General features: G+C 33.5%; 5 protein-coding genes across 6 annotated transcripts; 3 read left to right on the forward strand and 2 right to left on the reverse strand.

Annotated features, from left to right (window-relative positions):
• The first annotated feature begins 5,232 nt into the window (after positions 1-5,232).
• Positions 5,233-7,440, forward strand: LOC116001252 (pentatricopeptide repeat-containing protein At4g16835, mitochondrial). The gene has a single exon (XM_031241142.1). The coding sequence runs from the start codon at positions 5,233-5,235 to the stop codon at positions 7,255-7,257; it is 2,025 nt and encodes a 674-aa protein (XP_031097002.1). The 3' UTR covers positions 7,258-7,440.
• Positions 7,441-7,663: 223 nt separating this feature from the next.
• On the reverse strand, positions 7,664-11,161 carry LOC116002013 (ras-related protein RABD2c). Its single transcript, XM_031242022.1, has 8 exons — positions 10,977-11,161; positions 9,532-9,604; positions 9,079-9,126; positions 8,942-8,989; positions 8,636-8,707; positions 8,386-8,541; positions 8,193-8,296; positions 7,664-8,025 (listed from the first exon to the last, which is right to left on the reverse strand). Exons 1-8 carry the CDS (start codon positions 10,988-10,990, stop codon positions 7,932-7,934), a joined length of 609 nt encoding a protein of 202 aa, XP_031097882.1. The 5' UTR covers positions 10,991-11,161; the 3' UTR covers positions 7,664-7,931.
• Positions 11,162-13,225: 2,064 nt separating this feature from the next.
• Positions 13,226-16,195, forward strand: LOC116002015. 2 transcript variants are annotated; one of them, XM_031242025.1, is made up of 2 exons: positions 13,226-13,631; positions 15,768-16,195. In XM_031242025.1, exons 1-2 carry the CDS (start codon positions 13,373-13,375, stop codon positions 15,776-15,778), a joined length of 270 nt encoding a protein of 89 aa, XP_031097885.1. In that variant the 5' UTR covers positions 13,226-13,372; the 3' UTR covers positions 15,779-16,195. The 2 variants fall into 2 exon arrangements, with proteins under 2 accessions (XP_031097885.1, XP_031097884.1); XM_031242024.1 differs by having other exon boundaries at positions 13,232-13,631; positions 15,763-16,195.
• A 4,020-nt stretch (positions 16,196-20,215) lies between these two features.
• LOC116001254 lies at positions 20,216-21,603 on the reverse strand. Its single transcript, XM_031241143.1, has 4 exons — positions 21,330-21,603; positions 21,014-21,216; positions 20,859-20,906; positions 20,216-20,764 (listed from the first exon to the last, which is right to left on the reverse strand). Exons 1-4 carry the CDS (start codon positions 21,601-21,603, stop codon positions 20,216-20,218), a joined length of 1,074 nt encoding a protein of 357 aa, XP_031097003.1.
• A 256-nt stretch (positions 21,604-21,859) lies between these two features.
• On the forward strand, positions 21,860-22,267 carry LOC116001255 (B-box zinc finger protein 32-like). The gene has a single exon (XM_031241144.1). The coding sequence runs from the start codon at positions 21,860-21,862 to the stop codon at positions 22,265-22,267; it is 408 nt and encodes a 135-aa protein (XP_031097004.1).
• The last annotated feature ends 1,037 nt before the right edge of the window (positions 22,268-23,304 follow it).

A 23,304-nucleotide genomic window follows, 5' to 3' on the forward strand; every position in this document is an offset into this window, starting at 1 on the left:
AATATATATATATATATATATATATATATATATATATATATATATATATATATATATATATATATATATATATATATATATATATATATATATATATATTCAAATGTGGCCACGCCTTCTCGAGCGGCCAGTGTGGAATACACCATTATATATACAAATATATACCATTCAATGTTAGAAAATGCACCACAATGAAAATACACAAAAACACACCACACCCAAAGTAATGCACCATAACTCCCCTGCCCCTAATTGTGCATTTCCTAACACTTTGTGGTGTATATTTGCATACATATTGGTGTGTTTTTTGGTGATGCATACCTAACGGTGCATATTTGTATGGTGCATTTTCTGACATTGAGTAGTGTATATCTGTATACATAGTGGTGCGGCCGCAAAGGCCCAGGTTAAGACGCGACCACATCTAATTATGACTATATATATATATATACACTAACGAGTTTTATTGTACTTTTTAAAAGTTTAGGAGTTTAATTGACTTTTTGAATAAAAATTTAAGAATCTATTTGACTTTTTTCCGGTAATAGATTTATTCATATCAAATACATAACACATTTAAAAGATTATGATGGTTGTTATAGCCCATATCATTCACTAGTTTTATGGAATCAGAAATTTAATAATTAGAATATGTTAGTAACAATAGTTTATTTGTTTGGTAGTTAACATTAATCAAATTCTTTTATATAATGCCAAGAGGCACTTAGGCAAAACATGCAAATAAATTTGAGCCCTTATCTGTTCAGAATTCAGATACAAAATTTTAAAAGAAAATTCTACACTTTTAATCTACAAAAATGTACAAAAATGTATATCAGAAGGTACAAAACTATGCACTTGAAGGTCCAAGAATGTGAACTCGAACACCCAAAATTATGTACTCGAAGGCACAAAATTATGCAATCGAAGTCACAAAAATAAGCACTCGAAGAGAATAAATAATGCACTTGAAGGGAGAAAAGTATGTACTCAAAGAGAATAAATTATGCTCTAGAAGAATCAAGTATACACTCGAAGACAGAAAATAAAGTACACTAAGACAAAAAAAATGCACTTACAAAAAATTATCAATATGTCACTGCAATTTTTTTTAATCTGGACTAGAGCAATGGTTGAGATTTAAACTTATTTATGTACCTAAGCACTGCTTTTCATTTGATCTGTTATATATATATATATATATATATATATATATATATATATATATATATAACTGTCAAGGAGAGAACTGAGAACTAATCGCAACCATCCATATGTCCAGATCTAACGGTCAGAAATATTGTTTTTTAAAAAAGCGCGGTGGTATATCCATAAATAATTGAATTTTGAAGTGCAAATAAATCGTGTTAAAAGTGCAAGTAACAGTTTCATATAGTGCACCTAAGTGCAAGTAAAATGTATTAAAAGTGCAATAAATAATATACACTGAGCATCAATATTAAGTGTACACAACGTTATCATTAAGTGCACCTATGTGAAAGACGTTACCATTAGGTGCACCAATGTTAAAAAGGTAAATTACACTTTGAAGTGATTTTACTTGCATACTTGCACGTTTAACACCTGTTACTTGCATCAATGTTTGAGTTATTTACGAAAATTCTACTATGTCTTTTTTAAAAAAAATACATTTGATCTATTAAATCTGGACACGTGAACTGCTACGATTGGTTCTCAGTTCATTCCTAGGCATTGGTTCTCACCTAGGTAGGGTTCTAGTGAGATCACTTGCTTAGGTAAGATCGTGAGATCACATCTTTGTGCATCCATGTAATACTTTTTAATGGTCTAGATTGATTGACACACACACACACTTCGTTCGCACACATTTAATCACCTTTCGCACACACTTCAACTTGGAATCTTAATCAATCTAGACCATTAAAAAATTTTGAGATCAAATCTTGTACATGAATCACCGTTCACAAACATATAATCACCGTTTGCACACATTTAATCACCGTCCGCACACACTTAATCATCATTCACACACATTTTATTACCGTTCGCACACACTTCAACTTAGCATCTTAAATCAATCTAGACCATTACATTATTAAATGGATGCACAAGATCTGATCTCACGATCTTACTTAAACAAGTGATCTCATATGATCCTCACTCACTCACTCTCTCTCTCTCTCTATATATATATATATATATATATATATATATATATATATGCTCAGTTAATTTTTTGCCAAGACTTTTTCAGGTGAAATACTTTTGTACTTTGTGCATTGGGAGTTGTTCCTTGTCAAATTGTTTGTCTATTTTACCCTTTTTGATGTCGCCATTCAAATTTCGACTATATAGAGGACAACACTCACACTATTTAGGTGGGCCATGTTTGTATGGTGTCTTACTGTGTGCTGCACACTTTCCTTTGCACTTGTTTTAGTTTTTTACCATTTCATGTTCATTCCTTGGCAGGCTTTACTGTTTATTATATTTTATTGATGTCAGAATTATGGATTTCATTCAACTACTTTAGTTCTTTATTATTTTTAGATGTCTCTTTTATCCAATTTTTAGGTTTCTCCCTTACTTCAATTGTCCTTTGGAAGACTTATTTTGCCTTCACTGTTGGTGTCAGTATTAAACATTTGAAGGGAGTTGTTAGCTAATTCGTGAGTGATTTCTCCCTTGCATAAGCTCCCACTTTTTCTTATATATAGCGGACTATTATACATAGTTTCGTTTCTCTCCGGTTTGTTTTCGTTTTCTCCTTGTGTAAGTTGTTGCCATTTTCTGCTCTTATTTCTCTTTAATTGCTTATGATTTTCAACTTGCCTCTCATTTACCATTTTTGTTTGAGTTTTATCATCGTGTTTGTATAAAATATTTTGGTCGATACTTTAATTAAACATATTTGTCTTTATTATGTTGTTCATTTCCTGCTCTCATTTATCTTGAATTGCTTTTGGTTTTCTACTTGCCTTCTCATTCACAATTTTTGTTCCAATTTTTTCGTTGTACTTGTATGAATTATTTTCATTGATACTTGAATTACAACATAGATGCCTTTATTATGTTATACGATAATTTGGCTCAAACTTTGAAGATATATATACGAGAAATTTAATTTATGTTCTGAATAGTCACTCTATAAATTACAGTGAGTGTTCTAAAAGTAGAAAAGTCAGCAGGCTAACAGACCACACAGAGGTAGCAACCTCTTACCTGCGTATTATTGGAGACTAGGCATTGATTTGCACCTACACCAGCAACTCTTGCTTTAGCCACAACTATAGATGGGCCGAGTGCATTGGCATGGCGATAAATGACTTTTAAAACTCTATTACACTCAACTTGATCACGAAGATCATTCAACCAAGATGATATTGTTACCTGATGAGAAATGATAACAACATAACACAACAGTTAAAACATTTTTCTGATGTTAGGTACAATGATTTTAAAAAAAAAAAGTTTCCAAAGCTGGATGTGTTAGACCAAGGTTGCCACACCTTTGTGCGAAGGACATCTATGGAAGCAATTGAGAACGTAGGCACAATATCAACACCATTGATTATTGTTGTAATGAAGTGCTTTCTAGACTCTACCAATTCCCATGAGGGAGCTCGAAAAAAATTCAAAGAAATTAGAGAAGAGTATTTATGTTGTAATTTCTAGCCAAAGAAATTAGAGGTATAGTAGCAACCTGACTCTCCCAAACTCCAAACACAATGTGGCCATCAAAGTGCAAGAATCAATACAAAGTTCACTCCCACCAAAGAAATTAGGTCATAAATGCACAACTCTTCCCAATTAACCAACGAAATTCAAGAATGCATAATCACAAGAAAAATCTAATCCAATTCGTAGTAATTTCTAGCCACACATGTTCTTTGATCAAAAGCAATTGCACAATGAATTATGGAATTTGAAGTAAAAGAAATTGAAATTAAAAGATCACTTAGCTCCAATGAGAATTGTAATCAATCTTTAACAAAATCTCCCCCTCTAAATGAAGAAGAGAAGTCAAAGATCCAAGCAATGTGTCAAGTAACTTTGAACCTAGACTCTTTCTCTCTCTAGAATTGGAGAGAATTGGAAGTGTTGCTAGAAGTGAAGAACTAAAAAAAAAAAGCCTAAGTCTCCTCCAAAGCCAACTAAAAAAGCCTTTAAATACATTCACACTCTTATGCACGATTGTGGCGGTGTTCGTGAAGAATACATTTTTGGCATTATCAAAAGTTTTCATACTTTAGTCTTGCTTGTCCCAAGCAAGCCAAACAATCAACCAATCAAAACCATAAGTGCCGAAGATGACTCCAAGAAGCTCATAGACCCAAATGATAAAAAAAAATCAAATCATGCACAAGAATCAAGTGAATGACATCCCCCATTTTGTCAAGCAAATATGACAAATCATGTGTGACACTCTCAATTCAAGGAATATCTAAGGAAATAAAACTACTAAAAGATCAAGCACAAGGAACAAAAAGGAACACTCCTCTCTACACACTAAGCAAGTAAACAAGCAAAAGGTTTTGATTCACTTCTTATCTCTCATATTTAACGCTCTCATATTGAACGTATTGTGAACATGGCTGCACATAGGGGTGTGCAATTTACCGAAATATTTCGGTTAACCGACCAAACCGAAATATTTCTGTTAACCATTAACCGAACCGAATTTTTCGGTTCGGTTAATGGTCAAAGGAATCTTGGAACTTCGGTTAACGGTTAATTCGGTTCGAAAGGTCGGTTAACCGAATTTATATATATATAGATAAATAATTAAATATAAATACTAAATACTAATTGGATTGAAGATTTGAAGTTATGGATGTTTAAATATTTGAAGTTATGGATGATTTGTATTTTATTTTAATTGGATTTATTATTTTAGGTATCATTTTTGAAATTTTATATTTTAGGTTTAAAAAGTTCGGTTAATCGGTTAACCGACCGATTAACCGAAAAAAAAAATTCGGTTCGGTTAATTCGGTATAACAAACATCGGTTCGGTTAACGGTTAAAGATTTTAAAATTTCGATTAATTCGGTTCGGTTAAAACGGTTCGGTTAACCGAATGCACACCCGTAGCTGCACATTTGTTAGCTAAGAAGTATGTTCTACTATTGTACATAAAGATTGGATGATTGATCCTCCTTTCATTGTGTATCACAATGAAATGCCTTAGTGTCATATATATATAAAAATAAAAGGGGAGGGAAACTCCACTAAAAATGACAGTTAGTAATGCACCGCCATCATCACCCTTCTCTTATTCACAAAGAATTCAAAGTTTTCTCCTTTTACTTGTTAGCACCCAAACGCCACCTTAAAATCTCTTCTTGCATCGAATCCCAAACTTCAAATCCGGCAAATTCTCCTTCAAGTCCATCATCCTATTCACCGAACCAACCCGACTTGATTCCAAGAAAGCCCAAGTTCTTGAACAAATTTAAGCGGAATGAAACATCTGAATTTTCTTCGATTGTTTCGTGTAACAAGAGAATTTCCAGTTATATTCGATCCATGGATTTGGATTCCGCTCTTAGAGTCTTTGAGAGCATGGCTGTTAGGACTACAGTCACATGGAATTCAATTTTAGCCGGGTTCTCAAGAAAACCAGGGAAGTTTCAGGAGGCTTGTGAGATGTTTGATAAAATTCCTGAACCGGATGTTGTGTCGTATAACATAATGTTAGTTTGTTATTTGAACAATGCTGGTATTGGAGCGGCGAGAAGTTTCTTTGAAAAGATGCCAGTAAAAGATGTTGCTTCCTGGAATACCATGATCTCAGGTTTTTCCCAGAATGGGATGATGAATGAAGCCAATGAACTGTTTATGACAATGCCTGTTAGAAATGAGGTGACTTGGAATGCTATGATATCAGGATATGTTGAGTCAGGCGAACTGGAACCGGCACTGGAAATATTTAACAAAACACCCGAAAAGGGTGTGATTGCCAGGACTGCAATCATTACAGGGTATATGAGGTGTGGCAACATTGAGTTAGCAGAGAAGATGTTTCAAGAGATGCCAGAGAAGAATTTGGTTACTTGGAATGCTGTTATTGCTGGTTATGTTGAGAATGGTAGAGGGGAAGATGGTCTGAAGTTGTTTAGGAAAATGGTGGAGTTGGGGATTAAGGCAAACCCATCGACCTTGAGTAGTGTCTTATTAGGTTGTAGTAACTTATCTGCATTTAGGTTTGGAATGCAAGTTCATCAGCGTGTCTGTAAGCTCCCAATATGTTTGGATATGACAGTAGGAACTTCGCTGATTAGCATGTACTGCAAGTGTGGAATCTTGGAGGATGCGCGGAAGTTGTTTCTTGATATGCCAAGAAAGGATGTTGTGAGTTGGAATGCAATGGTTTCAGGGTATGCTCAGCATGGGAAGGGAGACAAGGCACTTCGTCTGTTCGATGAGATGAGACATACTGGAACTCAACCAGACTGGATAAGTTTTGTGGGAGTTTTATCAGCATGTAACCATGCAGGATTAGTCGACCTTGGGATTCATTATTTTGAGAAAATGCAAAACGATTATGGGATCAAGCCAAAACCCAATCATATTACTTGTATGGTTGATCTTCTTGCCAGAGCTGGCAGGCTAGATGAAGCTGTTGATTTGATATCAAATACAGACTTCAAACCCCACCCGGCCTTTTTTGGAACCCTGTTAGGTGCTTGTAGGATCCACAAAAATGTAGAAGTGGCTGAGTTTGCTGCAAAGAATTTGCATGATCTTGACCCTAGCAATGCAGCAGGCTATGTTCAACTAGCTAACGTTTACGCTGCAAAAAACAGATGGGACAATGTTTCCAGGGTCAGAAAACTGATGAAGGAAAACCAAGTTGTCAAGACACCAGGGTATAGTTGGATGGAGGTTAAGGGTGTGGTCCATGAGTTCAGGTCGGGAGACAGGCTTCATCCAGAGCTAGAAGCCATACACTCGAAGCTAAAGGAGCTTGAAAAGAAGATGAAATCTGCAGGATATGTGCCTGATCTCGAGTCTTCTTTGCACGACGTGGGCGAGGAACAGAAGGAGCAGATGCTTCTGTGGCATAGTGAGAAGCTGGCTATTGCCTTCGGTTTACTGAGAATTCCCGTGGGGGTACCCATCAGGATATTCAAGAATCTTAGAGTTTGTGGGGATTGCCACAAAGCCACAAAGTTCATATCAGCAATTGAAGATAGGGAGATCGTTGTCAGGGATACAACAAGGTTTCACCATTTCAAGAATGGAAGTTGTTCATGCTGTGATTACTGGTGAAACATACAGGCTTTTGACTGATCATCTCCGATTTGACCAATGTTTAGGTTGTAAGCTGTTCCCCCATTAGGCCATTAAAGGGAAAATGCTGACAGCTACACAAGTTATAAATTTTGTGGTATTTTTGTCTAAAATATGTTTATCCCTTAGTTTATAGATGAACTCATAGGAGCATTTGATTCATGGAATGCTTTTAGATATTATAACATTTTCAACAATTTCACCTAAGCTAAGAAGTCAGAAGAATGAATTTGCATATATGTGACAAAAATGAACTAAAAATTAATTTTTTTTTTTGAAAACAAAATTAAATTTGTTAAGTATCGCATATTCTAAAGAAATCTCACAGAGCTTAAACCATTTACGTGTTTACATTACAAGAGTTATGTGATATATAACTAGAAGATGATGAACACCACTTGATTTTTATGAAAACAAATCACTAAAACAATGAGGGCAAATACTGCCTTGTAGCAATCATCTTCTACACTTTTGTACAAAAGCTGTTTATAATTGAATAGTGGAAAGAATTGGTGTTTTAACAAAACGCGGGAATGAAAAAATATATATAAAGCAAACATGCAGAATAGTCTACTTCATGTCAAACAACTAAGATTAATTTTACATGCCACATGAAGAGCATCTGAGCATATCCAGAAAATAGAATCTCCCTTTCAACTTGAGCAGCAACCAGAACTTTGGTTGACGGGCTGTCCTCGGATCTGCACAGTAGGAGGCCGTGCATTGCTTGAGGGTTGACTCGCCATTCTACAAAGAAGATAAAAGTTATAGTTATCAATTCAGGGATTTCAGCATGGCCAACTTTGGTAGTCACTTTCATAGTCAAGGGGTTAAACATGTCAGATATGAAAATTTGAAGGATAGGAAAAGGAACTGCTACTATATAGACAGATTTTAAAAAATTTAGTAACTACCTGTTTTTTATTGCAGAAGTCATGGCCATGAAAGCCTGCTCCACATTGGTTGCATTTTTTGCACTTGTCTCCAGGAATGGAATTCCAATCTCATCAGCAAAAGCCTGCACCAAAAGAATTTTTTATTAAAACAAAGCTGATCATATTTGTCATCAACATGAGAATTTCAATGTGCAAGGTGAACTAGAATTACCTTGGCTGTCTCATAGGACACAACCTTCTGTGCCGTTAGGTCACACTTGTTCCCGACAAGAAGCTTGTTTACATTCTCACTTGCATATCGATCAATTTCATTCAACCACTGCTTGACATTGTTGAAACTCTCTTGATCAGTGACATCATAAACCACCTGACAGAAAAGCCATCAAATAGGAGCCCTGAGTCATTACATGGAAAACATGGTAAACAACATTAAGTATGCTAGTAGAAAACACATTACGTACAATTATGCCATGAGCCCCACGATAGTAGCTGCTGGTAATTGTCCTAAACCGTTCTTGACCAGCAGTGTCCCACTGCAAACAACAAGGTATGGGAAATAAGTGCTGTGCTCAAACAGAGTGGATGATGGAAAATGCAAGTACATAAGTAAACATTAAGAAAAGTATAAATAAGATATGCAGATTCTTCCAGGAAACTCATTCTTTATGAGGACTAATTCCATCTTCTGAAATGCAAAATAGGAAAAGAAAAGAGAGAAAACACAATATGAAATGGCCAAGCTCAATGAGTCCAAACCTAGTACTTACAATTTGGAGTTTAATGGTTTTCCCATCCTGTTCCACTGTCCGGATTTTCTATATGAATTAAACAAAAGACGGTTAAGAACAGACAAGAAATGGTTATAAGAAAGATTAGTAAAATTGAAAATTTGTAAATCACTTACAAAATCTACTCCAATGGTACTGATGTAACTTTCAAGATACGAATCATCCTAGAATCCAAAACCAAAAAATGAAAATCAAATAGTAGGAATGCACACTTTTATAAATATTGTTGCATTTTTGCACTAGGTCATATCCACATCAACATGACAAAAGGACAAGTTGAACAACAATTGAATAGGTACAACAATAGGATGGTTAAATACATGTTAAGAAGAATACTCATCTCAGTTCATGTGACATGCTTGTTTAACATTAACATTTCATAGCCTAAATCTACTAGCTGCTAGACACCCTTTGTGCTTTCAGGAAATTTCATATTCCCAAAAAATTCTCCAGGGAATACAAAACAAATGGTCTTTTACAGAATAACAAAACATATTTCTATGAGGTAAAAGAAATTCAGACACCTCCATTTGACCATATTTAGATGAGCCAAGAGAAGCAAATCTTACAGCAAACCTCAGAAGAAGACAGGATTTTCCAACACCAGAATCTCCAATCAGCAAAAGCTTAAAAAGGTAGTCACTGCATAAAAATTGCATTGAAGTCACTCTATGGGAAATTAAAAGTATGCACAGAAGAAATGCTTGCTGTTCAAGGTCAAAGTTAAGAAAAGGAAAGACTTTCCCACAGTTTTCTTGGGGAAGCTCAACCAGGGTGTTACTCTACTCTTTTATCAAGTATGATGCCAGTTCAGGTTCTAGCAAATACTAGAGTCTGATGTCGCCAACTCACCAAGTCATCAATCACAAGTACACATGATACTATACCTAACTCACGCTAAAAGAAAGTTTCTACTAGACAAAACCACTGGGCTGTTAGTTAATTAGAGAACTAAAATAATTTATTGGTTCCACAATGATCAAATATTAACCAATAGCTAGAGCAATTGACAGATTATATATAGAGATATAGAAGAACAAACTCCCTACACGTCACAGGCAACAGCTCAACTTAACCTAGAGTTTAACAGCACTTATTAGCAGTAAAACAGACAAAAGTTGGTGGCATCAGATTTAATAAACATTTTACAAGCTACTACATTTTCAATTGCTGAGGCCTAAGGAAAAGAATAAAAAGAGCTACTTGAGATCTACAATCATCAATTCATCAACTTAAAGAATCAAAAAGTGGAGTCACCTCTTTTGATTAGTAAGCCACTAAGCCTCATTGCATAAAGACTATGATCTAAGATCTATCTATTCTTTAAACACTTTCCTTCTTCATGCACAGCACACACTATCAGTAGAACATCAAAAGTAGACTATGTCTGAGAACATGGATTTTCACATATACTGTAATTGATACATAAAATCATCACATTCAAGGAAGCAAGTTGAAAACTAATAAGCCAGCAACACGATAGCCTTCTACAATTAGTTAAAGATGATTAGCCAGTATGCATGTTGATAATCAGTCAGCTGATTTCCTCATCAGACTTAATTTCTTTAACACGACAATTCAATGCTTTCAGTTATATCTAAAACCTAAAATTCAAAGAAATCTGAAGCAAATTTCAAAAGCAGAAAAGGAAAAACTGAACCGTGCTAAGAAACTAGCTCGCGTGATAAGGGCTATCCGTGCGGGGATTAGACAAAATAGAAAATTAAAAGCTAGTCGAACGGATCCGCAACCATATCATTACATCGATCTCATCTATGTAATCAAATCTATTCAAATCTATACAGATCAGAGCAGCACTGGACAATCAAAAAGCCTAGAATTTCCAGGACATTCACGCAGGAAAACCGGGCAGATCTTTCAAAACACATATGATAGATCTAATCAAATTTTATAGAGCAAAATCAATACCTCCTACCATAGTTATTTGCTGCAGATCGTATAACGTTTTAAACAAATTGGTGTAAATCATCCTAGAGCTGGTAAAATGACTTACTATTCAGGATTCATAGCTGCAGCACGGCTTGAGATCGATGAGGCTGGATGGAAATACGTAGAAATTCGGCGGAATTTCCTGTTTCCCGGCAAGAATTAATCAGGCTTTTAATTTCGTAAGATGGGGAGAGATCTGGAAAATACCGACAAGGTCGGAGTTCATATAGAAGCGATACTGTCAGGAATCGGTACTATATAAAATGTTCAATTTTTACTCGTATGCTGAAATGAAAGAATTAATTCCTACTTTACTTAAGAGTTTTTTTTTTTTTTTTTTTTTGAGAATAATACTTAAGAGTTAATTTCAATTATGTTTTAGGGTCACATAATTACCTGAGATGTGTCGCAGATGTTTATTCGTGAGACAGTTTGAGTATGATCAGATTAATATAAAATATAATATTTATACTAGAAAATATGATACTAATTATGAATAAAATGTTTGTTATTCATCAAAGAAATTATAATACGTTTGAAGACAAATGTAATATGTAACAGTATTATATTTTTTCTTATAAGTAATAATGACAATTGTTTATTACTGGGAAAATGTAAGAGTACTTTTAAATCATAATTTATAAATAATGTTGACAAGTGTTTGTTACTTATAAATGAAAATGTAATACTTTTGAGAAAATATATATATAATATTTTAAAATCAAAATGTATCTATTTTTATATAAATAATAAATATTTTATTCTTTAGTAGTATCACATTTTTCAATATAAGTATTAAATGATGGCCTCCTAACCTTTCTTAGGCCACCCTTATCAGTGGTTTTTGTGAGGATAACGTCAAAAAATTTAGCCATGTTCACAGTGAGAGGAGAGGAGAGAGAGGGGGAGGGATCCTCATGCAAGTGATGAATAATGTTATAGGAAAAGCTTACTCATTTTTTTTAATACTCTGCTGCTGTGCAGCAGGCGCAGCCAGGACTTCATTTTTTTATTTTATTTTTTATTTTTTAAAAATTTGATTTGTTTTATTTTTTTCCCCACTTATTTTCTCTTTCTTAATCACACTTACAAAAACTCCTAAAAAACAGCAAAAAATTTCCATTGATAAGGATGCTCTTAAGGTGTGTGAGTCTAGTAATCTACAGCTAATCACACTAACCAAACTGGTTAAAAAGTTTTACACTTTTTGTTCTTACTTCTTAACTAACTGATTTATGTATTTTGCCCAAAAAAAAAAAAAAAGCTTACTGATTTATGTATCAAATTGATGACTTAACGATTAAAGTTAGCAAATTTTCAAATTAGATATTCAATTAAAAAAAACCAAAATAGTCAATAAACAAACTAAAAATAACCTACTTCCGTTTATATTTTTGATAATTTAAGAATAATTTTACAAAATATATGAGATTATGTAATAAATGTTTAGTTATTTTATAATCTTATTATTTGGTAGATTTAGAATAATTTAGAGTTAGCATATTTACTTAATATTAAATGAATAAATTCTTCTTTCAAAGTTTGAATCTCCGATCCCAAGAGCCCTTCACACTCCGACCTCGCCGTTGTCGTGATTCGAACACTAATCTCTTATTCAAATTACTAAAATAGTGTCTATTGAACCACTAAACTAAATCCATACGGACATTACTTAGTATTAAATTGTACTATATAATGATTGATGACATAATAATGTTGTTTCCCAACTAACTTTAAAGTCATATTAATTAGATCGGCCTAAATTTATACTCAAAAGATAAAATTTCTCCTCTCAAACATCTTCACACCCGGACAAACAAATTGTAGAAGAAATTGGCCTATACTTAAAAGCCACATGCCCCCATGCGGCATTCATGTTTCAAACAATACTATTAACAGTTATTATATTCACATTGAAGTCACGATTGTAGCTGTAGCATAGACAAAGTGAAAATCATTTGTTTAGATCAAGATCATTTAATTTATGTGAGGGCCATTATTATGCTAGATAATTGTTATTATTATTTTTAAAAATTTAAGTTATCCCGGTTTTGTTGGACTAATTCTAAGTTTAAAATACTCCACTCTTAAAATTATTGTAAAAGTAAATCGCGAGTCATGCAATCAACTTATTAATTAGATCATAGTATTCATATATGCATAAAGAATCCAATCCAGAACTTTTAATAAATTGTGAAAAAGTTATCAGTAGATTAGATGATCACAACTGTGTCTTATATTACGGAGTACTTTATTCACAAGGTTGAACCGTTGAAGGAACCTGACGGAACACGTAAAACGGAAAAACGAAAAGTGTTCTTTCGTCTGGCGGCAACTACGGCTTATTTTTTTAATGCTTTTCTCCCTAACCCGCGTAAACGAATAGTCAAAACCCAGCGTCGAATTTTCAACTATTTCCACTGCTCTTCTCAGCGGCGTTCCAACCCAAAACCGGCGATCATGTACCGCTCCTCGAGCTCCGGCCGAGTCTCCGACGAGTTCTTCCCTCACTCCGCAGCAGTTCCGACGCCCGCCTTCTCATCTCCGAATCTCAAGTCGCCGTCCACCGGCGCGTCGGATGAGCTGCCGACGTACAATCCCCAATCTCACGTAGCTAAGAAAGAGAGAAACCGCCTCAGATTTGCGCAAAACGCCGTCCATCTCATTCCGGTTGTATTAGTACTGTCTGCTATCATCTTGTGGTTTTTCTCTAGTCCAGGTAAACAAACAAATCCCAGATATCTACGCCGCACTTGATTGTTTCTTTAATCGAGAGTTTTGGTATGGAATTTCTTGTGCTGTGTGCATATACATGTTTATATATGTGTTGGTGTGGTTGAATGTTCATTGATCTTGATATTGTAATTGGAAATTGCCAAATACTCTGTAAACTGTAAAATGAAAATGCCAGATACTCAGAAATTTGTTAGACTAGATCGGATTTGTGTGAATTGGTATATGTTTCTGTTCTTAAGTTAGAAATTTTCTGAGGTGAAATTAGCTTCTCCCTGGTTAGCAGTAATTTTAAGTATTACTGTTTTATTTCGGACTGCACATTCAAGTAGCTTAAGTCACTGGAATGCTTGATGTTTGAACACATTTACATATACTGATGCCTTGATAGTTACTTGGAAATATTTGTGATGAACAAAAATTGAACATGACAAGTACTGAAAGTGTACAGTGAATCCTAGTTCCTAAGCCATGAAATAGAAACACTAGCAAATAATTAAAGAAAATCTTATGTACTAACTAAAAATTTAAGAGAGTGGATTGCAGGATAGGTTTAAAAATATATCACAGTCTAATGTAGTGAAGTCTGTGTGTTCCTCATTTTTCACCTTGGCTTGACTTATATATATACCCTTGGTAGTTCACCAGCTTTGGCCTTTGCCCTTAGCATAACCTCTGTTTTGTGAAAAACATGAAAACCACTAGCTAGTAACACACTTCGTCTTTTGCTTGATGTTAAAGCCTTTGCTTTGATAATTGGGTTTGAATTGTGATGCAACACAGTTTAAAGAACTCAGATTTTTCTTTCAAAGACTTGTGCTTAGGTTCTTGGTTTTGGAGATTTGAGAAAGATGTTATAAATAGTGTATTATGTTTTTTTTTTTTTTTGAAAACAAACAACAAGCTTAGATTAAATCATGGGAGAGAGCATTACAAATGAAAGAAGGAGGGGAAGAAGACCACTCCTTACGTTCAGACAAAGAAATAGTGTATTATGTTATTATCATAAATTTGATAGTAATACAATGTAGCATATGATCCAGACTATATTGAAGATTTGAAGAAGACCATTCTACCTTATTAATATTCTACAAGTTAAGACTCACCCCACATCCAAGTTCAATCCAATAACCAACTTCTTGTTTCATGCTTCCTAACCATCCTTGGGCAGCATGCTTTATGTAGTTGCTTTACCAATAGAGGGGGAAAAGGGGAATTATTTTAGTATCTGTTCACTACTTCACTTGAAACTTTGATCAATGTTGTAGAAGGTATTAGACGCTAGTCGGGCGCTTGAGTAATAATAATAAGAAAATTAGCACACCAAAAAAAAAAAAAAACACTCGGTCAAGTTGTCTGAGTTGGGCGCCGAGTTGGCCGACTCGGACACCTAGTTTGACCAAATCAGGCACCTAGTTTGACCGGCTTAGGCACCGAATTGACTGACCCGGGTGCCTAGGCTACCTAGCCAGCCGACTAACGTTTGCCTAAGAGCATCCATACCAATGCATTTTGGTGATTTTTGGAATAGTGCAAGGTGATGCGGAGGAAAGAGAAGAAGGAGAGAGAACGAATTTTGTTCTCATGCAAGAATGGCTTTTGAAACAGTGCACTGCCTTGTGGAAAGCATTACATGCTGTGCGCGAAACGCCACTTGGACCCGTGCACTGCACACACTCGGTGGCGCATTTATAACTTAAAAATAAAAATTGTTTGTCAGATTTCACTGTTATTTTTTTTTTCTTTTCTTTTCTTTGTTTCCTTCTCTATTTTTCATCTCTTTCTTACTTGGATCATCAAAAACCATGAAAAAACTTAACTAGTGTAGATGCTCTAAGGGTAAAATATCCTCGGCCTAGGGGCACCTAGGCCGATTTTTGCGACAGTGACTTTGATACAAGCACATGTTTAGAAATGATTACTACATCTCTTACATGACTACATGAGCAGTCTTAAAATTGGTAGATACAATTGACACACACTGTTGAGATAATTTGTTAATTCCGCTTATTAGTTTGTTTGCTGCAATTAAAAAGTGAAACATTGAATTTGTACACCATTTAGAATTTGAACAACCAGTATGATATTAAGCTATGCATTTTTATCCCTTGCTGCAGTGCAGATGGTGAGTAAAGGCAATCCTCCCATTGGCAGAGTCAATGCTCCAGTGATCTATACTAAAATCAAAAGTGGCAGTGGAAAGAGTAGTTTGACATCAAAATTGGATCTGAAGGGCAATGATCAAACATATCAATTCAAGATCCACAAGAGAAGGAATCTCCAAGATAGGGACTCATTTTGATGGACTCTATGGATTATGGGTTCTTATAATACATATCATTCATTATGACTAAAACCCATTCCGTATTTCATCTTGATTTACTTTGGATCATTTCATGACGCTTTGCTTTATAGATGGAAAGCCTACATAAACATATAGTCCGCGTTGGTAGCAAATTAGCCATATCTGATTTCAAACTCTTTGTATGTGCCTGTTTATGTGGGATTAAAAAGAAAAATAGAAAAAAGGGATGTCCTTCATGCCTTCAATGTGAAATTTAATATATATATATACACGGAACAGTAGGTGGAATAATAAGCCACTAAACATGATTAGACATAAAAACAAGTACCTTTGCTAACAAACAGGCAACCTATTCACTCATTGTTTCACAAAAAAGATGCTAAGGTAAGCAAAAGTCCTAACAAATTTTTAATGAGTTAATATTCAAAATGGATTATCTCTATCTATATTAAAGCAAAATGAAGTAGGGAAAAATTTTTCCCGCTCAAGCAAAGAATATTCTAGAAAGCAATCTATTTATTAAAGAAGATTGCTCAGTCTCATAATCTGCTTCTTGAGTTTGAGGTGTGCAGAAGAACTGTGTTGAGAAAGTTTTTGGGATGTTTTCTAAATAGTTGTTAGAGTTGATTGGGTTAGTGTGGTTTTTTATTCATCATATTTCTATTTTTTTTATTAAAATGCATCTTATTATTTATATACACAAGAACTGTTGTCTATTGTCACATTTTTTGTGACATTTTTTAATCAATTCCTGTTAACTTTTTTAATCTGGTAGGTGTAGAAGTTTATTTTTAATATGATGTTAGTTATTGTTATCTTATACTATCTTTTATTATTATCAATTGCAGATGTAGAAAACTGTAGCTTTACTATTTCTTATGAAGAGATAGTTAAACTAGTGGATTATGAAAAGATAGTTCTATATTAAATCTGTATTTTTTAGTATGTAGTTGATATTTTTTTTAAAGAGAAGTATTGTGTACTGCTTTACTTTATAAGTAAAACTAAATATTTTTTTTCTCAAAAAAAAAAGTAAAACTAAATATAATAATTTTCTCTACTTTTAATAATTGCCTCCAAATCACAACCTATTAGTCAATAATAATAATAACAATAATAAATTTTAGCAAGTTTTGATTCTGATTATAATTCTAATGCTATGATTAAACCAATTAAGTATCCAAAATATTTTGGTTGCCATAAATCATTGATTATTGATTCCAATTATTACTAATATTTATTATTAATTGCACAATACTATAGGTTTAGTTGAAGTCTTCCAATGTATAATTATTAGTTAAAAATGCTGATTATTATACTTGAATAAATGAAATAATAGTATTAAATTTTGTATCCTCGGTTTAAAATATATTTTGTTAAGATTATACTAATAGTAATAATATAATATTGTAATAATAATAATCAAAAACTCTTAATATAATTTCCCTAATATATTATAATAATAATAGTAATAATAATAATAATAATAATAATAATAATCAAAAACTCTTAATATGAGTTCCTAATTAAGTTTTTCTATTAAATTCGTTTATAATGGTAATTATAAATATAGGATTATGAAAAATTAGGATGATTGATACCACCTCATCAATTTCCTATCATATTTAAATTAATTGATACATTTCCTAATATAACGTACCTTCAAGGCTTTCAACATTTGTTATAATCCTAATCAATATATTAATATGTTATTTTAGGGTAATTTCCTATCATATTTAAATTAATTAATACTTTTCCTAATATAGCGTACCTTGAAGGCTTACAACCTTTGTTATAATACTGATCAATATATTAATCTGTTATTTTATGGTAATTTATATAGGTAATTATCATACACTATTTACCATCTAAATGACCCATGGTAATTGTCAATCGTATTTAACATCTTAATTTATTATGGTAATTGAATATAGAGATTACCTTCTTATAACGATTTTTTTTTTTTTACTTCAAATAATATCAATTGCCATTCACTTCCTTTGATCACTTTTGAATAAAATCTTAAAAATTATGGCAATTAAGGAATTAATACTTTATGTAATATACATTTTATCTAATCAGATAAGGAAATTGATAATACATATATTAAGTCCATAATTAAAAGAGATTACATAATACATATATGATAATTATTCCAATTCACATATTATTATGCTAATTCACAGATTATTATGCAAATTATTCCAAATTGATTATTACACATATAAAATTATCCTAATGGTTACTTTTGAATAAAATCTTAACAATCATGTTAATTAATAAATTAATTCACACATTATATTTTTATTAAACTGTTTTTTTTATACTTGTTGTAATATAGATTTATCTAATCAATCAAGGAAATTAAACATGCACATACTATGAACATAATTTTAAAAAAAATTAAACATACACATATTACATCTATAATTAAACAAAATTAAACATACACATGTTATTTTATTAATAATAATATATGTCCTTAATTAATATAATTATTCAGATTACATGGACGCCATAATTAGTACTACCTCCGTCCCAAAAAATGGTTGTCTGGTTCGTTTAACGAGGCTTGACTGAAGTAGTTTTTAATCCAATTTTTCATATTATTAACTTTAGCATTAATATATAAAATTTATATATTTAGAAACTACATTAAAAGTACTATTAAACACAAAAAATTAAATTTAAAAATAATAAAAAATTACTAAAAAAATAAGCAAAGAATGAAGAGTTGGTTTGACCAATAAATAGTAAATAGGACAGGTAAAATGGGACAGATGGAGTATAATAATTAAGAATAATATATACGCTTTAGTCTTTAATTACCATTAGTAATCATAATAAAATGACCTCATTCTTATTAGAATTAATGATAAATTTTTCTGCCCATATAGAAAATTAAACATACACATATTACGATGGGTAATGAAAACAAATTAAGCATACTATACACATATTACGTCCGTAGTTAAAGGATATTAAAGATACACATATTACACACATATTACCAACCTATATTTAATACTTTAATCTTACTATAGTAATTAAACATACGGATCTTCATTTGATTATAGTAAATTTTATTACTTAAAATAATTCAATTAACCATGCTCTTCCTTCTATTTTTTTAGACTTTTCCTATTATAATTTTAAGTAATCAAATTCAACACTAACATACAAATTTTATAATTTCAAATAAATGTATATACTTTCAAATATTAAAATTGTTTATAATTTCATCATTAATTTTATTATTTAAATATATAATAAAAAAATTTATCCGTGCATCGCACGGGTAATTTACTAGTATATATAATACTAGTATGCCACCCGTGCGATGCACGAACTAAAATTTGAAAATATAAATTTAATGTTATATTATTACAAAGTATTAAAATAATTAAATTTAATTTAAAATATAAGCAACTTTGTAGTAAATTTATAATTTATTTTGATGTATAATTAGTTTAATTATAGAATCACGGTAATAATTGATTAAAATAAGAAACAATATTAAATGTGGAATATCATATTCATTACAAAATATATAAATATCTTTTTGGCTACACATAAAAATAAAATGTCCATTGTATATAAAAGTTACAAATTCTTAAAAACTTCCTTGTATACCACATTTGATGTTGAAGAAGAATAACCTCCCTTATCATCAACAATAACAACTTTAACACCATTAAAATTGTTAACTCTCGATAGAGCTACATAGAGCTGTCCATGTACAAAAATAGGTTTCTTTAAAAATAGTCCAACATTAGACAAACTTTGTCTTTGGCTCATGTTTATTGTCATTGCATAAGACAGCATTAGTGGAAATTGTCTCCTTTCAAACTTAAATGGCAATCGAGGATCTGATGGTGTCATTGATAACCTAGGGATCAACACTCGAGTACCATATTTTTTCCACACAATATTTCTGCTTCAACAACATGCTCTGCTAATTTAGTAATAACCAATCTGGTCCCATTACACAACCCAATGGAGTGATCTATATTTCGCAACAGCATTACTGGAGAACCAACTTCAAGAGCAAGTAAATGGTTAGGAATACCTGAGCATCGCAACCCATTCAAGAATTCCGGGGTATGTAGTTGAGCAAATGAATCTGTACATGCATCAGAGTGACAAATACTGTCACAACTAAAATATGTTTTCCCATCCATCGGATTCAAATTACTCATCATATACTGATTGATTTCATTAACTACATCTAGAGTTGGTGCTAATATAGCTCGACCATTCAAATGCTACATATCAAAAGAATCAGTAAGAAACATTGGGAATGTGCTGTTAACTATTGCTTCAATAGGATCACCTGAAATTTGTAACAAATTCTCTTTTGGAATGTCTATGCTTGTATGGCCATCATCTTCCACACCAATTTCACCATCACCTATAGTAGCTATCCAGTTAGCAAAATTCTCAATTCCTGCACGACAATCAACATCTCCTACTGATTGTAATCTTAAGTTTTTAGTTAGCCTTCGAACCTTACAACTGTTCCACAGATAAGAGGAGTTAATGTTTGCCCCAACAATATCTTGTCTTGAACCCTTTGGAATCACTGGTAAAATTTGTCGAAAATCACCTCCAAGAACAATAGTCTTACCCCCAAAAGTCAGACTTCCACTTAAGACATTTTCAAACCTCATTAGATCTCTCATTGTTCGATCTAATGCTTCAAAGCAGTGTTTATGCATCATTGGTGCCTCATCCCAAATTATTAGTTTGCATTTGATTATTAACTCAGCCAGATCACTACCTTGTGCTATGTTACATGTTGAATCCTCATTGATCTGAATAGGTATAGCAAACCGAGAATGAGCAGTTCTACCATCAGGCATAAGAAGAGAAGCAATGCCACTCGAAGTAACATTAAGACAATATCACCTTTTGAACGAATAGCAGCTGACAAAGTTTTCCAAACAAAAGTTTTGCCTGTACCCCCATAACCATACAAAAAATACAATCCACCATTATGACAGTAAACATCTCCAAGTACAGTATCGTATACATATTTTTGTTCTTTCGGTTAACTGACTAACCAAGGAATCATGTTCTCTCTTAAGCTCATCACGATCATAAGACAACTCCTTATACAATAAACGATTTCCAGACACAAATTGATAACTTAAATCAGGAATAGGCATAGACGGAAAATTTACCAAACTTTTGTTCAAAACTTTTAGCATTTTTTCCAACTCAATTAAAGCATAAGTTTTCTTCTCATCGTCATTTAGAACCAAACCTAACAACAAATTGCAAATATCTCTTATTGCTTAGAACTAATAAATATAATAAAGAAATTACTATTACTGAACTTAAAATAAACATAAATACAAAGAATATATAAAACAATACCTGAATCAAATAGTAATCTTCGTTGAGTATATTTCACATCCTCAGTCAGGTGATGCCATACAACATTCCAAACATTTTCGGGTTGACTAATAGCATTTGAGGTAAGCATTGTTACAAATAGCCTCCTCATAGATGATGCTGATGACCATTCACTTGCTTCATTTGTTGCATCAATATATTCTCTATCATCTGCTAGCAACCCACGTGCATAACATGCATCTCTATAAGATAAATGTTGAACACCATTAACAACCTTTATAGAGCAAATTGTCATTTTGGTCCACTGACTATAGGGGTCCTCTTAATTTCAGTCCACGACTTTCAAAAGTGTTAATTGCATACCATGACTTTTCAATTTGTATCAATTTTGGTCACTTCGGCCAAATTGCCGGCCAAATTTCGCCGGAAAATTTTAAAAGTTAAAATAATGAGGGTATTTTAGTCATTTCACATTTTCTTCTTCTTCTCTAGCGAATTCTTCTTCTTCTCCGGTGACCCCTCGGAGAAGACCATTTTGTGTCATGTTGACGATGAAGGAGACGGCGACGACGGTGGTTAGGAGCTGCGAGCTCTGTAATGGCGAGGTGGCGGTTTGTTACCCGTCCGATTTCGCGTTTCTGTGTTGGAGCTGCGACACCAAGGTTCACGATGCGAACTTTCTCGTGGCTCGACATATTCGGAATATTATTTGTTTGAAATGTAAATCGTTTACCGGACATCGCGTTTCCGGCTTCGGCGTGGCTCCGATTGCCAGTCACTGTGGTTCGTGTTCGTCGCTGCCGCCGCCGGAGGCGAAAGAGGCTGATCTCGCCGACGCGGTTTCTTCTTCCTCCTCGTCGTCGGCTTGTGTTTCGTCTACTCACTCCTCCAGTCAAAAGAATATGAGCGATCAGTCTTCGGAGTCGCTTCCTTCGCGAACGAGTTTTCGATCGAGGTGACTTTTCTGGCGACTGGAATGAAGTGTAAATCGAGATCGCCGCGGGTTCCGGCGAAGGTTGACCCCGCAGCCGAGGGGTCACCGGAGAAGAAGAAGTCACCGGAGAAGAAGAAGAATTCGCTAGAGAAGAAGAAGAAAATGTGAAATGACTAAAATACCCTCGTTATTTTAACTTTTAAAAATTTCGGCGAAATTTGGCCGGCAATTTGGGCGGAGTGACCAAAATTGATACAAATTGAAAACTGAAAGTCAAGGTATGCAGTTAACACTTTTGAAAGTCGTGGACTGAAATTAAGAGGACCCCTATAGTCAATGGACCAAAATGGCAATTTGCTCACCTTTATATCTTCAAAACACTTAGGACGACGTACCAAATTCAACAAACACCTCATATAATAAATTTCACCACTACCGGGTGGAACATAAAACATACGACCTATGGCAAATCCTCTTTTCCTAGGATGCCACTGACGAATATTTTTTTTTTCCACACAAATTTATTTGGCATTTCGGAATAATTTAATACTCGTGCTTCTGAGTATTGCTTATTAGCTTCAAACCAACCAAGAAACATACTTTCCCCAATTGTATGCCTACTCAAAACAGCATCAACTGAATCATCATCATTGAAATAAACCAGTTGTTGTTCAGGCAAATGAAAACTAAGTCGTTCGACTGCAGGAGTCCTGAATTGAATGTCATAGCTAAACAGGCGTCAGCTAGCTTCACAAGCAGATATGTATCGACAATCATAAAACATTGTAATCTCATCTATAACCTGCTAACCATTAACATCTGTGGTACTCTTGTAGAATTCTGTAGTCACACGATCGTTACCCTTATTCACATACTTAAATAAGTATTTAATGGATCGGGACTGGTTGCACCATGGTCGTAGCATAAAACCACATACAAATACCCGGAGTATTCCGGGGTTATCGAACCACAGGGAAGTGGGGTATCAAGCACTAGTTACTAATTATATTCGCAAGAAGCTATTCCTACGTTCACAATGGATGATTATCTATGGATATGCAA

This window comes from Ipomoea triloba, chromosome 13 (assembly GCF_003576645.1).
Source record: "Ipomoea triloba cultivar NCNSP0323 chromosome 13, ASM357664v1".
Lineage (NCBI taxonomy): Eukaryota > Viridiplantae > Streptophyta > Magnoliopsida > Solanales > Convolvulaceae > Ipomoea > Ipomoea triloba.

Bases quoted from the DNA above. Each gene is read 5' to 3' on its own strand.
- LOC116001255 (XM_031241144.1), top strand. From the start codon at position 21,860: ATGAAGGAGACGGCGACGACGGTGGTTAGGAGCTGCGAGCTCTGTAAT.
- LOC116002013 (XM_031242022.1), bottom strand. The intron at 9,127-9,531 runs GTAAGATTTGCT...TTTGGATTCTAG, and splicing joins GTCTTCTTCTGAGGTTTGCT to GATGATTCGTATCTTGAAAG. The intron at 8,708-8,941 runs GTAAGTACTAGG...TGTTGTTTGCAG, and splicing joins AAACCATTAAACTCCAAATT to TGGGACACTGCTGGTCAAGA.
- LOC116001252 (XM_031241142.1), top strand. From the start codon at position 5,233: ATGCACCGCCATCATCACCCTTCTCTTATTCACAAAGAATTCAAAGTT.
- LOC116001254 (XM_031241143.1), bottom strand. From the start codon at position 21,603: ATGACAATTTGCTCTATAAAGGTTGTTAATGGTGTTCAACATTTATCT. The intron at 21,217-21,329 runs GTATTGTTTTAT...ATTTGTTGTTAG, and splicing joins AAGATTACTATTTGATTCAG to GTTTGGTTCTAAATGACGAT. The intron at 20,907-21,013 runs GTTAGTCAGTTA...ATGGGGGTACAG, and splicing joins AGAGAGAACATGATTCCTTG to GCAAAACTTTTGTTTGGAAA.
- LOC116002015 (XM_031242024.1), top strand. From the start codon at position 13,373: ATGTACCGCTCCTCGAGCTCCGGCCGAGTCTCCGACGAGTTCTTCCCT. The intron at 13,632-15,762 runs GTAAACAAACAA...CCCTTGCTGCAG, and splicing joins GTGGTTTTTCTCTAGTCCAG to TGCAGATGGTGAGTAAAGGC.